The 15,164-nt window shown below is 40.6% G+C and overlaps 2 protein-coding genes across 3 annotated transcripts; both read left to right on the top strand.

Annotated features, from left to right (window-relative positions):
- The first annotated feature begins 509 nt into the window (after positions 1 to 509).
- LOC135634685 (cyclin-D3-2-like) lies at positions 510 to 2,286 on the top strand. Its single transcript, XM_065145189.1, has 3 exons — positions 510 to 1,472; positions 1,561 to 1,700; positions 1,788 to 2,286. Exons 1-3 carry the CDS (start codon positions 704 to 706, stop codon positions 2,058 to 2,060), a joined length of 1,182 nt encoding a protein of 393 aa, XP_065001261.1. The 5' UTR covers positions 510 to 703; the 3' UTR covers positions 2,061 to 2,286.
- Positions 2,287 to 5,837: 3,551 nt separating this feature from the next.
- LOC135634686 (cyclase-like protein 3) lies at positions 5,838 to 13,804 on the top strand. 2 transcript variants are annotated; one of them, XR_010495424.1, is made up of 7 exons: positions 5,838 to 6,342; positions 7,921 to 7,965; positions 10,493 to 10,565; positions 11,646 to 11,743; positions 12,472 to 12,542; positions 13,255 to 13,460; positions 13,546 to 13,804. XR_010495424.1 is itself a non-coding variant. In XM_065145190.1 (6 exons), exons 1-6 carry the CDS (start codon positions 5,853 to 5,855, stop codon positions 13,378 to 13,380), a joined length of 903 nt encoding a protein of 300 aa, XP_065001262.1. In that variant the 5' UTR covers positions 5,838 to 5,852; the 3' UTR covers positions 13,381 to 13,565. The 2 variants fall into 2 exon arrangements, 1 of the variants encoding a protein (XP_065001262.1); XM_065145190.1 differs by having other exon boundaries at positions 13,255 to 13,565.
- Positions 13,805 to 15,164: the final 1,360 nt, after the last annotated feature.

The following is a 15,164-nucleotide window of genomic DNA, read 5'->3' as shown; positions in this document are numbered from 1 at the left end:
TGCATATAATTAACTAATAGTTAAATGGCTCTCACCACCAAAAATTAACTATAAGAAAACATATCAAAATTTTAGATAATAAATAAATAATTACACTAAATCTAAATATTAATTGGAAAAATTACTAAAATCACTTACTTTAGAGGATATAATTATATGTGACTTATTTTTTTCTCTATTATAAAGCCTCAAAATGTTTTTGTTTCTTTCTTAATGCAATAAAAATGGTGTACTAATAATGTTCCCTTCCAACAATTATAAAGCCGCATAGTTTAGCGGCTTTGACGCCATGTTTTCCTCCTCCAAGAAAACGACAACAGAAACGAGCCCTAAAAATTATAATAACGAAGACAAAAAAAAGGAAATAGTAAATATAATAGTAATAAAAAGGTTGCAAATGGCTCCGCGAAACCCCCTACTCTCCGCCAATACAATCCTTTTCTCCTATTTTATGTCTTCGCCGATACTTCCACCACTCCCCAGCCTCCACAGCACAAGAAGAAGAAGAGGAAGAAGAAGAAGAAGACAGCTGCAGCAGAGCGTGCTGAATACGAAGACAAAATAGGTTAACGGATAGCAGACAAGGATGGAGAAGAGGGTGCTTCTCCCTCTTCTTCTCTTCGCGCTTCCACTCGCTTGTAGTGTTGCGTTTTAGTATAATGAACAGAGCATTCCACGTCTTCTTCCGGTTGGTAGAAGAAAAATGGCTCTTTTATCTCCTTTCGATCATCTTTATTGTCAAGAAGAGAACCTGGAGATGGAAGAAGTAGAAGAAGGGATGGCACCTGTGCTGCCACTTCCAGAGTACTGCGAGACCGAGCGCCATGTCCTCTTGGTGGCGGAGGCTGAGGCTGAGGCAGAGGAGGAGTGGACAGAGGTGCTCTGTTCTCTCGTGGCGAAAGAAGGGGAGGCGCTGCCCAAGCTCGTCCCTGACGGTGGCGACGGCTCCTACCTCCGGTCGGCGAGGAAGGAGGCGGTGGAGTGGGTCGCGCGCGCCGCCGCGCGCCACGCCTTCTCCGCCCTCACGGCTCTGCTTGCCGTGAACTACTTGGACCGGTGCTTCCTCTCCTGCGGCGCGGCGGGCGGCGGGCTCCTTAGGCTCCAGGACGACAAGCCGTGGATGGGGCGGATCGTGGCCGTGGCGTGCCTCTCGCTGGCGGCGAAGGTGGAGGAGACGCGCCTTCCTCTCCTGCTCGACCTCCAGGTGCCTTTGCCACCAGAGGCGCCAACGGAGGAGGAGGGCGGGTACGTGTTCGAGCCCAAGACGATCAGGCGGATGGAGCTTCTGGTGCTCTCCGTTCTGGGCTGGAGGATGAACCCCGTCACCCCCCTGTCTTTCATCCACCACCTCCTCCCTCAGCTCTGCTCAAAGGCGAAAATCGCCGACGCTGACTTTGCCGCCGTCGGCATTGCCGCACGAACCCGGGCATTGATGAGAAGGTGTGAAGCGGCTCTTCTATCGGTAATAGCCGGTAGGTTGTCATCAAAATGCTTCCTTTAAACCGATGCCTCGATCTCCTCGTGCCGCCATTGTCCTAACGCTTGGTTTGTTTCACGAAGACAGGAGATGGGTCCAGTATCCGTCGTCGGTCTGGGCTGCGGCGGCGCTGCTCCAGGCGACGGGGTCCGGCGATGGAGGCACCGCAGCGGTGAAATCTCAAGAGGCCCACCGCCTCATTTCCCTCCTCAACACCCCAAAGGTTGGATCTTTTTGTTCCTTTGTTCCTTGGTTCTGTCTCATACTCACTAGTGCTCTGTACTCTGCTGATGGGCAAAGCACTCTTTAGGAAAAGGTGGGGGAATGCTCTCAGCTACTTCTGGAATCAGTGGGCACTGCCATTGTTGGCCACAAGCGCAAGCATTCGTCCTCCGCTTTCTACCATCATTCATTGCCACCCAGTCCCAGTGGGGTGATCGGATCCTGCTTCAGCTGCGAGAGCTCATGCGATTCATGGCCGATGTGGTCGTCATCCACGTCGTCCTCACCCGAGACTCCTCCTTCCAAGAAACCCAATCGCTTCGCAGATGAGGGAGCCAGAGGCGAAGGTCCCGATTCTTAATATACATTAAGGTTATGCTTATGGATCTTAGAAGCAGACTGTCTTCCTTCTGCCAATGCTCGGAGCTCCGTGGGAGCGATTTTGGTTGGCAATCGAACATTGTGGAGGAGAAAACAGAGAACCAATGCACTGCTGCTATCGTTTCCTCCTGTTCATCTTATCCTCTCGGTTCTCATCGATGCATTGCTCCCCTCATTGCATGAAATACCAATCGCAACATTTACGAGCGGCCATGTTTATCCTTTTTTTCCCCATATCTACCATGCATTAACAAACACTGGTCGCTTGTCTGTATGAGCCCGCCGTATTCTCTCAGTCATTCAACATTCTTCGTCCCATTCCTGACACGAAGAAAAAGAGAAGTAGAGTCAACAACTACCACAACAGCATATACCACTTGTCTGTGTACATCTCCGGCCATGCGTATCGACACTCTTCAGCATTCAATGCTCGGCGTTACTCACCGAGAGTCAGCACACTGCATCTTCGTTTAGAGAGAGAGAGAGAGAGAGGGGATGGGAGACTTAAACAAAGATTGGGAGTTGTTTTCATGGGAAGCGGACAATTGACACGGAGTATAGCGTCTCTTTTCTTGGGAAGATTCGCTTGGACTTTTGTAATATTTGACCTTGATGAGAGCATTACGCTCAAGACCCAAGTCTCCATCGATTTCTGAATCCGTCACTTAATTCAACCCTAAAACAGAGTCGTTCTCGTTCATCTTCGTCCTATCTTACTAAACGACACCCATAAGGTCCTCCTCCACGTGATGCTTCGGTCTAACTTTCCCTCACCTTGTACTGAGTCATGTGCTTGTCATTAGTCGTTCCGAGGCATGAACCACCACCTTCCTCTGCGCCATCGCTTAGCTTCCATCAAGCAAAAGCTTCCTTCGTTCCATTACAAGTCATTCATAGACTCCATAATAAAAAGGCGAAGGGAGTGAAAGGACCAATGAGTGCGTCCTCGAGTCCTGCGTCCTTTCTTTCTTTTCTTCGGCTCCTACCGAGACGAGGAAGGGAGGCGGACGAAGACGGACAGGATGGGAGAGGGCGAGTGGAGTCTGCGGTGGACTGCACAAGGTGGATTGCTTCTGATCTCTGATCTCAGAACTATAGCAGAGGAGTGCCTGGGCTTTCTGCTAACACACTCGAGTAGTGAGGCCACCATGCGCGCACCTCTCCACTCCTGAAACCTGCGCAGAATCATCATCAGAACGTAGCTCAATTAACACGTCGATTTGGGGCCAAACTCTTTCCTTGGTTTCAATGATCATGCTATGAGCATGGCATGACAGTACTACCAATCTGGTTGGCACGACAAAAGTACGGCTGGCATTCAATTATCAATAGATTAAGAAGTACTTTTTATATGCTTTCTTAGTGCTTCATGTGATCAAGCAATCAATCGATGACAATGATACAGTATATGAGATCACAGCAACGGCTGTCAGAGGAAAAAATCTACGTATATCTTTTCCCCCTATACATTAAACGTCGACAGATCTCTAAAATGATCTCCAAAATAATAAAGCTTAAATGAAAAGAAAAAAGAGCACTGCATAAGAAACAAGCAGACAGTCATGCAGAAAAGTCTGGCCAAAGTGTTGAGAAGACAAAAAAGAGATATGAATAGGAGGAGGGAGATCCCCACTCAGCCATCCTCCTCAAAAGTCTGATGGGGGATGAAGCTGTGAACCAGTCTTTGAATTGGGAGGGCTCTTCCAGCTTTCTTCACTCATCTTTTCGAGGCGTGGCTTTCTTCTTTGTCCCGCAGAAGAAGCATCAAAAGCTCACCCCCATACCCCACACAATAATTGTGGAATAATATGATGGCCAACTCCCTTTTTTTGACTCGGTCCTGCACGCTCCTTCCTTCTCTGAAGATAATTATGTTCATGTTCTATTCCTTCAATGCTACCCGTATTCCTACTTCCATATACAATTATATGTTGCCTATAAAGAGCATTAATCTCTCTCTCTCTCTCTCTCTCTCGCGCGCGCGTAAATGCCCACACATGGGTGTCCTACCTTTACTTTATCTGTTCAGGCTCCTGCAATGGAGAAAAGCTTCCAATGGATGAAGTGTATAAACATGCATGATAAAGAAGGTGGAGCTGAATTCTTGAATCAAACGAGAAATGAAGCATGTTTGCTCTGTTGGCTTATTGAGCCTTTAGACATCAAGAAATGGGTAGAGTATCGTATGAAGGAAGGAGTGTAATCGATCGTGAAATGAAAGAGATCACGCAGGGCTGCAGTGGTTGGCTCGGAGGGTCATGCTGTTCACGGGGTTGTGAGCCAGGCGTGGATACTGTCGCCTCCATTTCTGCCAAAGTCAGTACCCACTGCAGGCGACGAGGAAACCTCATTCAATGGCAAATAATGGCGCGCAAGTGTTGGCCGTCTTCCAGAGCGGGAGAACGACGCTTACTTAATGTGGTCTGACGAGCAGTCCTCCTCTGCTGTCCCACTCCCACAACACTCTCCATCCACGAGCTGCTCATCGGCCTGGCGTGAGTTCCTTCAGGGCAGCGATGCCCCTCTCTCTCTCTCTCTCTCTCTGGCTCTCTCGATGTGTGGAGGTGTTGAGACATGAACAGGGTACACTGGCGGCCATGCATGTAATGGAAGAAAGGTGAGCAGATGAGAGAGAAGAGAGGGACTACCACTATGGGGGTTCTGCGCAAGCACTTGGTGCACTCTGGGGCCAGTTGCATACTTTGCATGACTCCTGGGAAGGATATGATTGCTTGCCGGTAAACGTGAGTTTTAGGGGGGGTTTGAGGCTTCGCTGGTAGAGTAGTAGTTGGAAGGCTTTATAGAAGGTCCCATTACTGGTCCAAACGCAGGCCATCATTTTCTCAGGTAAGCCTCACGAAGAATGAACCTCTGACATCAAACACCACAGTGGACGCTTCAACAAATTCATGGAAGCAAAATAAATAGATAAATAAATAAAACTTGAAATTCAAATTTTGGTTGCTTGTTTGGTGAGGTGGAGTCAGCTCAACCAAGTCCGAGTCTGTAGCTAGTCATGTTCGGAAATCGCACATGAGCATGATGATATCAGTGAAAGAGGATGCTAATTTAGCGTCGATTTATAAAATCTATACCGAGAGCATTTTTGATAAAATCTTTCAAAAACATATAGTAATTTTTTGTACAAGACTCATAATATTTGTATTCAATCATTTCAAAAAAGTAAAAATATTATGATATTATTTTTGAATAACTTAAAATGATCACAAAAAATCGATCCAAAATATTTAAATATATTGAAGTTAATAATGATACATCCAAACAAACCTTCTTCAATTTTAGAACTAAGCGGCTATTTGTTGAGAACCTACGCAGCATCTTCGATAAATTTGAATTAGAGATCAAGCAATGAGCAAATAATCCAAAAAAACAGAAAAAAAAAAAAAGAAAAGACGGTAGAAAAAGACAACCACTGCTTCTTTATCGGCTCACAACCGTCGACCGTCGACTGGACCTCAGCCGCAGAATAAGGTATTTACGCTTTGTTCCTTCGTATAAATAAGGTTTAGTTGCTCGTTTCTATGACGATGGTAACGATGTAACACACATTAAAGGAAACTGTGTTAGGCGGAAACTACGCAAGCGTAATGAGAACTTTATTGTGCATTTACGGACATACCCTTGTACGGTTTGGAAATAGCGGTATTTGGCCTTACAGATTTTGGTACATTCTTTATATAAACGCTTCAGGGGTATGGATGAACTATTTAAGCTACAAGGGACAAAAAAGACAATTACTATGTAATAATACATGGCGCCTCCTGATCTTTTTAACAACCTGCTACCGGCCGTAGCTGGCATCGCCACCGACATGACCATCACCGTCGGACGGCAGCTGCTGCTTCTCGTCCTCGTCTTGGGCTTCCTCCTCCTCCTCCTCCTCTTCCCGCTCCACGTCTTATCGCCGGTTGCCGCCACGGCCGACCTGAGCTACCCGGAGGCGACGGAATTTGGCGTCCGGGAGGATCTGGTGGTGATGAGGAGGGAGGAGTACGACGAAGGGCGGATCCTGGACATCACCCACGCGTACCACGAGGACATGCCGGCGGGAGGGACGGAAGAGGGGCTCGGCCGCTTCCTCTGGCTCGCTAAGTCCATGAGGAACGGATCCCTCGCCAACAGCTCCGTGATGAAGTTTTCGGTCCACTCCGGCACCCACGTCGACGCCCCTGGTCACCTATTCCAGCACTACTTCGACGCCGGCTTCGATGTTGACTCGCTCGACCTCGGCGTCCTCAATGGTATTGTGCCCTTGATGATTCCTCGTTGTGTACACTTGTGATGCTTATCGATCTCTGGTACCTGTCGAGTTTGGAATCGAGCGAGGAAGAAATGGATCGAGATAGAGAACTCCTCTTTGTCAATCCTTCTAGTGAGAGGAGCCCCTCTACCCCTCCTCTTCCATAAAGAAAAGGAAAGGGAAAACATGCTACCTGGATTTTAAGGAGAGATATCGAGAGACATCAAGGGACTATTTCTCTTCTTTCTGATTCAAACATTTTATCTTTATGCTAAAATATCCTATCTTTTAATTGCATCAACGAGGGACATATTTAGTGGTTCATCCTGATGGATAGCATAGAGTAATCTAAATTACTTTTAATTCGGGAGAACGTAGGTCTTTTTCAGGTGTTCTTAATTGAAGATGAAATCTTTCGCATCTTTCTAGTAGATTATCAAGTCTTTAATTGATTTTTTCAAAAGACTTTTTTCAATGGTGCATGCTAGACGTAGTACATCATATATTCATTGTCATAGTATTCATGCATATTGTGGGTGTCAGATGAACAAAATCAAGAGGCCTTACGAAAAATATGAGATTCATGTGTAATACTCCCGTTTTATCATGATCCAGCCTCATGGAATAACTTAGCCTGTTAACTTCATTTCCGTTGAACCAAAATCATTAGTCAAGATGCTTACACTAAAGTTAAGAGTCCTCTAACTTCGTTTACGAATAGTCCTTTCCTATTCGAACCTCCCAGCATGCCCCAATATTAGGTCGGCTCTGATACAAATTGTCATAATCCAACTTGATGTATGATATAACCAAAAAAACTCTTTAATACAACATGATTCATCCAATATATATTGGTAATTACTTTCCATCCCTTTAAGGAATAACATCAGTGGTGCTGTTTACAACCAAGTGTCGGATTCCTTTGTGATGCTGTATCCAAATATTTGTAATCATGTCAATACTCTTGCTTGTAATTTGGATTATCATACAACCCATTCCAGCTTTCAGCAAGTAGATTAATAATTCGAATTAGCACTATGAAGTCATTGTCACTTACCACTGCAACCAATCTGCACTTCGCATTTCCTATCACTTTGGTAAAATCTGAATAATTTGGCCTTGTCTCATGGAATTGCTGGTATATGGTAAGTTACTTTACATTTCACAGTTATTCAAGTACTATACATTTGGCAAATAGTTATTCAAGGAAAATATAGATCTGATAATAGTTCAAAATCTAGGATTTAGAACCATTAAGATGGAGATAAAAAAAGGGCAGCTAGAGATCCTACAGCCTTCTATTGATGAGAAAGAAGTGAACAATAACTTGATAATTTAAAGAAGGCAAAGATTTTGTGATCCTTTGGTGGCCCTAAGATCTTGGACATTTGAAACTAGTGTTCGTTGGTCTTGTGGATTTTGAAATTTCTAATTATTGCTCTTTGTTAGACTTTGTTTGCTTTCTCCAGTTATTTTTCTCACACTGAATTTTTATTGTATCCAAATAAGAAGTATAGTCTCACTGACAATAGTTAAAGATTTATGCCTTCTTGTGACAACTTATTTTTATGTTGATCAGGTCCGGCATTGTTGGTGGATGTTCCAAGAGACACGAACATTACAGGTGAGAACTGCTTGTAAACTTCACGGGCTTAGGTGAAAATGATATTGAAGATTTCCCCCTCATTTGTGAAGCTTACATCATACTTGTCTTTATCATGGTTTCAGCATTTCACCCTAAATATCCCAAGAACTTTTGGTAATGCACTCCAGACTATGGTAACATTCAAGGTTCAAAATATCAGTGTAATATCAACTCTTATAAACTATTGGACCTGACATACTGGTCGTTTTGCAGCAAAGCAAGGTTCTAAATACTGTATCATACCGGTGTATCGAGCTTTGCTCGGTATAGTTTGGCGCGGCATATCAAGCGGTACACTAGGGTGTACCGAGCGATATGCCTAAAATAGGTATAAAATCCTCCGAAAATATCCGAAAAATATAAGAAAAAGTTAGAAGAGGGTTTTTAAGTTAGAAATAAATATATTTAGTATAGTTTTAGTAAAATTAATGTAAATTAGGTAAGAATAGTGCTACATATCTTTTTCGAGCTTTGAGGAGTGCCTTGTGCAAGATTTGTAATTTCAGTCCATTCCGGATCGTCCTTCCGTTAATATTGAATTATTTACAGAAAAATTATTTAAATTATTATATTATTTTGTATATAACTTAAACTTTAAGATTCAAATGAATTAAATAATCACATGTGTAGATATACTTGATTCTATCACCAAAACGAACGAAGGCCTCCACGGGTGGTGGATCGGGGTCTTCGATCCTATGTATCTGTATATCAATATGATATATTTGTCGGACCCAATCATAAATTTGATCCCACGATATAGTGTATTGATACACTGTATATCATTGGTGCATTAATGTGGTGATGGTCATAGGTTGATCGTCATCGATCACATGTGTCTAAGGCAACTCCTAAGGCATGTATTGGTGAATGTCAGAACTTCTACTTTCACTACTGATTTGTTGTTCCGTATCATACTGTTGCTCGGAGAAGTATGACCAACTATCACCGTACTGCTTTTAGTCGTAAGATTCTCCATAATACGATGGTTGTGAATACGATAAGCTTCGTTCTGTGTATACATCGTGTAGGCTCTGTCACATTTGCTCAAAATCATTCACTAGCGTGAGAGTGAAAATATGAGAATAAGAGAGAGTATGTGAGAAAAAATGAGTTTCAGAGAGTTTAAAAGAGCGTGAGAGTGAAATGGATTGAAATAGAGGGGAGGAAGGAGTTTAAAAACTCTTGAGGAGGCCTCCAACGGTCAAATTGACCGTTGGAACATTGTTACCATTCAGTAACGATCGAAATCAATCGGTATTGGTTGGTACAGGTCAGTAACGATCAAAATTTTGATTGTTACCACCTGGAACAGTCTCGTATCACTCGATGTGGGGCCAAATACTTGATACCGCCTGGTAGCGAATAGTCCATGTACCGACCTACTGGCGGATCGGTACGTACTGCCTGCACCAGACTGTATGGTATGGTATTCAAAACATTGCTGCAAAGTACAATAAAAATCATTTTATTGTCAAAATATGGTCAAGTCTGTGGTATACAAGTGTCTTGGCACACACTGGGACATACGCTCGACACACCACAACATTTGATATCTTGGACTAGATTTGGATTTTGTGTTTTGAATTCCATGAGTAGTATACTATGAGCGAGTATAGAACACATTAACAAGAAGTCACAAACCATGATTTTTTATTATCTACCGGTAATATATCTACAAATTTGTCAGCATCTACTAGTGTGACCGCTTTGGAGGATTTCTTCTTTAATTAAAAACATTCTATTCCTTGCAAGGCGTTTCTCTGCTCCTTTACTCATGTATGATGTAAGGGCAATCGTTTGGCCAATTGGCTTGCCAACTTTGCTAGAAATTTGAGTTCTAATTATAATTGGCAAGAGGCTTTACCTCCTGATCTAGATTTGTTGATTCGTAGTGATGCGAACAGAGAAGGTTGCATCAGACGATGTTAAGTTTTGATTTATAAATTTTCTTTCTTTTGGCCAAAAAAAAAGGTGTGGTGGACATGTTAGTTTGAGACGGATGCTGCAATTGGTCTTGCTGAGCAGTTTTCATCTAGAAAACTTTCAAATCCTTTTTTTTTTAATTGACACAGTATTATATCATTATAAATTCCACGTTCAGTCTTTTCACTATATATCATGAGTAGGTCCCAATCTTTACGCATCCATTCTACAATTTTTTCACATCTATTTATGAGAATAAAACTTGGGGTTTCTTTTATTTGCATGAATTTTCGAACAGAGATAATTCCTTTTACTACTGATTAAAAAGTTCATGAACTTGTAATCTGCATTTGGCAACAATTTATTTCCAGAAGTTTCATTATGAGAACAGAAGATTGGAAAATAGATGCCAAGCTGCTGAAATTTATATTACTTAAGCTATATATTTCACAGCTCCATCAAGTGTAGTCATATTTTAGAAAGTTAAAGATCTCTTCTTCAGCAGAATGATGCTGATAAATATCTGTGTTCATTTTTAAGCACCATATCATGGCAGATAAATATTCTACTTTATATGCAGCTGATGTAATGGAGTCCCTGCATATTCCAAGAGGAGTTCGCCGTGTGCTTTTCAGGACATTAAATACTGACAGGTAATAATATTCAAGTTATACTAAAATAATTGCCATTGGTACATAGATCAAACAGGTTTTCTTTCTCAAAACTTTGGCACTTTTGTGACATAGAATTCTACATTTATCTGGGTGAATTGTGCAATCTGTAGTCATCATTCATGATACAATTTTCTTTAGGAGTCCAATTCTGAGCCAATATCTTAAGCTTCTGAAAAGTAAGAAACTACATGCAAACCATTACTTCTGCTGACGAAATAGTTCCATAACCATGGTTTGCTTTGATTCATGGAATTCAATTGAGCTGGATCCCAATGGCATTTCCTAGAGATTCTGTCATAACTTTGCCTAAAAAGCTCCAAATTGTACAACATTTAATGCTTTGGAAACTAAACTTTGTGTGGCATTGTAATCAAGAATTTTGTGTGAAATAATCGATGGATATGCCAGCATTCCTAGGTTCCAGCCACTATGAATTATTTTGTTTTTGTAACATGTTCTATAAGTTGTCAGTTATTGGATTGTTGATAGTTAAGATTTTTAATGTACTAAACACCATGAAAGGAGAGAAGAAACTAAAAAACATCCATGTAAATTAATGACTTGATATGGTTATCCCAAAAGTTTTTCTTTGTCTTGTAAGTCAAATAATTTGTCTCTCCCTTTCTTCTCTGTTTCCACTTCACATATCTACAATTACATTTTATGGTAGTCTTTTGGTCACTAGAATGTCCTTTATCAGATCTGTATAAAATAGGCACCAGTTTAATCAATCAATTTATCTCATGGAGTGTACATGAAGGTCAGTACAAGAAAGAAGGCACCTGAAAATTTTCAGGGGTGATTCACCCCCTGCCAAATAGCATCATTCAAGTTAAGAAGATTCATAACTCCTATACAAGAACTAATACAGTCAAGGAGCTATATTTTTTTTATTGTTAGGGAGTGTCACATACAATCATTATTTTATGTTTTATAATCATTTTCTGGATCCCCATCGAGTGAAATAGTACTTCCATTAGGTGGTAACATGAATTCAGAATGGTGCAGATATGATGAAAGTTGATACAATTTGATAAAAATAATCAAATCTTTTTGCAGAAAACTTATGTGGAAAAAAGAGTTTGATGCAAGCTTTGTTGGATTCATGAAGGATGGTGCACAGTGGCTGGTTGATAACACTGATATTAAACTCGTTGGTGAGTTGCAAAACCGTTGACTATGTACTATAAACTTAATACGTCAAAATGTATATACTTTATTAATGGTTGATGGCTCATGACACAGTATTACATGCATCCATTGGTTATGTTAAAAAGAATATTTTGAGGTAACCAGTAGGTCCTCTTAAAGCAATGAATTCTTGTACAAACACTAGAGTACTGTTCCTATTAAAGCAATGAATTCTTGTACAAAGACTATAGTTTAGATTTCAAGACTTTTTTCACTAAGCTGATAAAGGTGTTTCGATTTTGAATTTACATGGAAAAGTTTATGTATGTAAACACACAATGCTGATATATTTCATAAACTTTGCTGATAATTTTGTCAGTAATTCATAATTTGTTGCTAATTTTTTAAATTGTTTGGTTACTGGAATCAGTAATAAAGATGTTCAGACAGACCTGTTACATTTTACTAGTATTATTTATGTACACAAAGAATTCTGAATACAGTACAAAGAAAAGCCAAGAAAGAAGTTCTCGTTGACAAGTAACATGACTTAGCTAAGCTTCCATCAGCACTCTGCACAAACACCATTGACTCTATTAGTTTAATTTTGTCTCCCTAAAAACATATCTGGTTTTATAAAAACCATTTTTCCTTGTGCATGTTGTCCTGTTTGTTATTATATTTGAAGAATTAAAATTTCTATATCATTTTGCTTGTTGATCACTAGCACCTCTTTTTTGTTTCACATTTTTAGGTATTGACTATGTGTCAATTGCTGCTTTTGATGATCTGATCCCTTCTCATGTGGTTTTTCTCAAAACTCGGGTATGTGATTCTTCCTGATAATTTCACTTTACTAGTCATTATCATTCTTAATAAACGATATATGGTTTGTGCTCACATCCCATGCGAGTATCTATCATCCGCATGCTGTGTTGCTGCTCCATGTTCTATGTACCATAATTGCATTCAAGGAAGAGAAGTTTAACAAAATGCTTCCATCATAAATATATGCATATTTAAGCACTTTGTTGAAGGGAAGGCGTTTTATGCCTTTTGTTTCTTCACAACAGCAGTGGAGTTCTTTTTCTTGTGCACGAGCTTAATCATATCAATGGCTCCATTGACGTCTCTTTTACCTTGCCATATCAGGAACATAAATGGTGCAGGCTTTGTTTGTGTTTTGCAAATTAATGGTGGTCCTTAATTTTAATTCAGAAGAACAATTTCTGTACTATTAGATGCCCATGGAAGTCCCTTCACCTACGGATGACTTGGATGAGACAGTTTTTAGCAACTTCCAAACAAATCATCATTAGCATTAGTGATGGTAAATATTTCCTGTAAAAGTAACAAGTAACACATTTTTCATACGTTTTGCATGTGTATCTCACACTGATGCCATATCGAATTGCTATCGACATACATTTAATCCGTACAGCATCTTAATTGAACAGCACATAGGTTAATTCATGGATATAGAGTGAACCGGGGTTTTGCTCATTCTCACTAGTGTTCATTGATATATTTTGTTCAGGAGATCATTATCGTGGAATCCTTAAAGTTGGATAACATCAAGCCTGGGATATACTCTTTACACTGCTTACCTCTTCGGTTACGAGGCGCTGAGGGATCACCGGTCAGGTGTATTCTTATTAAATGATCATCACCATGGAGAATTCCAGAGAAGACCCCTCTTCTCTCCTCCGGTGTTGTTGCTGAGGAGAGGAGTTACATTATAATGTTGGCTTCAATGAGTGCTCTTTAATTATGTTGGTGCATGTTGTATATGTCCTCCACGATTGCCTGAAGGAATCCTTGTGTGCAGGACTCGCACGCATCCTCTCCTGCAGCAGCGTCGACCAGCGGTGATGCCCAACGAGGGCGGATTGTTTCTCTTGCACAGATAGCACATCAATGTGTACCATGAGTATCCTAAAAATTTGCTTGGTGGTGAGTTGTTTAGTTAACCATTAGTTGCAGAAAGTTTGCAAGGATTTCACTGCTTGATGGTTAGGTCGGTACGTATTATTGCCGTGTACCACCACCAAGATCATTCTTTTGTTATGAAAGCTCATGTTAACATATCGTAGTTCTACTTGTCCGACTCGTAACATTAGTGTGGAATCCATCAAGGTCTACTTTCAAACTCGAAACAGGTTGAGGTAACAGGAGTCCAAGTGATTCTGACCAAGTTCGTACAAAATTATGTTGGATACCTACCTGATATGGTTTCATTTGATACTTAAGTTAGTGTTGAATAGGTCAAATGCTATGTGTATTTGGTGTAATTTACCAAGGAGTGTGAGATATCATTTGAAAATATACCCAAGGGCTTTTTATAGTATGGTATGTGATTATTGGATTGAGATCATGGTTAATGTAGGAAACGATTATGTGTATTATCTGGTCATCAATTGGGTCATGAAATGGTATTGGGAATATGAAATAACGACTTGTCGAATCAGCTTTTCTCATCAATGCTACATGGTCGGTCTCGTGGAGCTATATCGAATCTCTTATCGGTGTCATACTATCAACCTTGTAGGTTCGGAATTTAGATAATATGCTAGTTGAATGGTGGTAGAGTGTCGACTAAGTGAAGCTGATGTGTTGACCAAGTGTTGGCCAAACGAAGAAAACATGATAGCGGTTATACATGTGTTATATTTTCTTTTTCATCGACCCCTATTTCGACATGCAAAGTAGGGTCGAGACATAATGTAGTGTTCAACAAGTACATAATGTAGTGTTCAACAAGTTGCCAAGCATGTTTGGTCTCTTATTAGATGCTTCGTGACTGATCTGGTCATATCAGTATTGTAGGGTACTTCATGGTTGATTCAATCACATCGTCATTATATGATACTTTATGGGTAATTTGATTGCATCATTGTAGGGTGCTTCATGTCGATCTATTTGTACTATTGTCGTAGAGCACTTTATAGCTGATTCAGTCAAATAATTACTACTAGGGCGCTTCATGATCGATTTGACTACATTGCTACCACAAGGTGCTTCATGACTGATCCGACCCCATTGTCATTCATGGTTGATTCGGTCATACTATTATTATAGGATGTTTTAATTCGGTCACATCATTGTTGTAGGTTGCTTCATAGGTTGCTTCATGTCTAATTCGATTATATTGTTTCTATAAGATGCTAGATGGTTGTTTGGTTGCATTATCATGGTAGATGTATCTTCGAACAATTCAGTTACCTTGGTCTTAGGAATCTCCTCTTTGGATGGTTCAACTATGTTATGATAAATAAGATATGTTCTTAATTCTCAAAGGTTATTTTAATTCAATTATGCTAAAAAATATATATATATGAAAGTTAACAATTCATGTTCGAAAATGGAATCGATCAATTGATTAATTCAAGGCAAAGGAAAGTCGTCCTTTAGACAGCTCATATTAACAACAATATAATCAACATATGT

Source organism: Musa acuminata, chromosome BXJ3-4 (genome assembly GCF_036884655.1).
Source record: "Musa acuminata AAA Group cultivar baxijiao chromosome BXJ3-4, Cavendish_Baxijiao_AAA, whole genome shotgun sequence".
NCBI lineage: Eukaryota > Viridiplantae > Streptophyta > Magnoliopsida > Zingiberales > Musaceae > Musa > Musa acuminata.
Note: the sequence above shows the minus strand (reverse complement) of the source record. Positions and strands in the feature narration are given on the sequence as shown.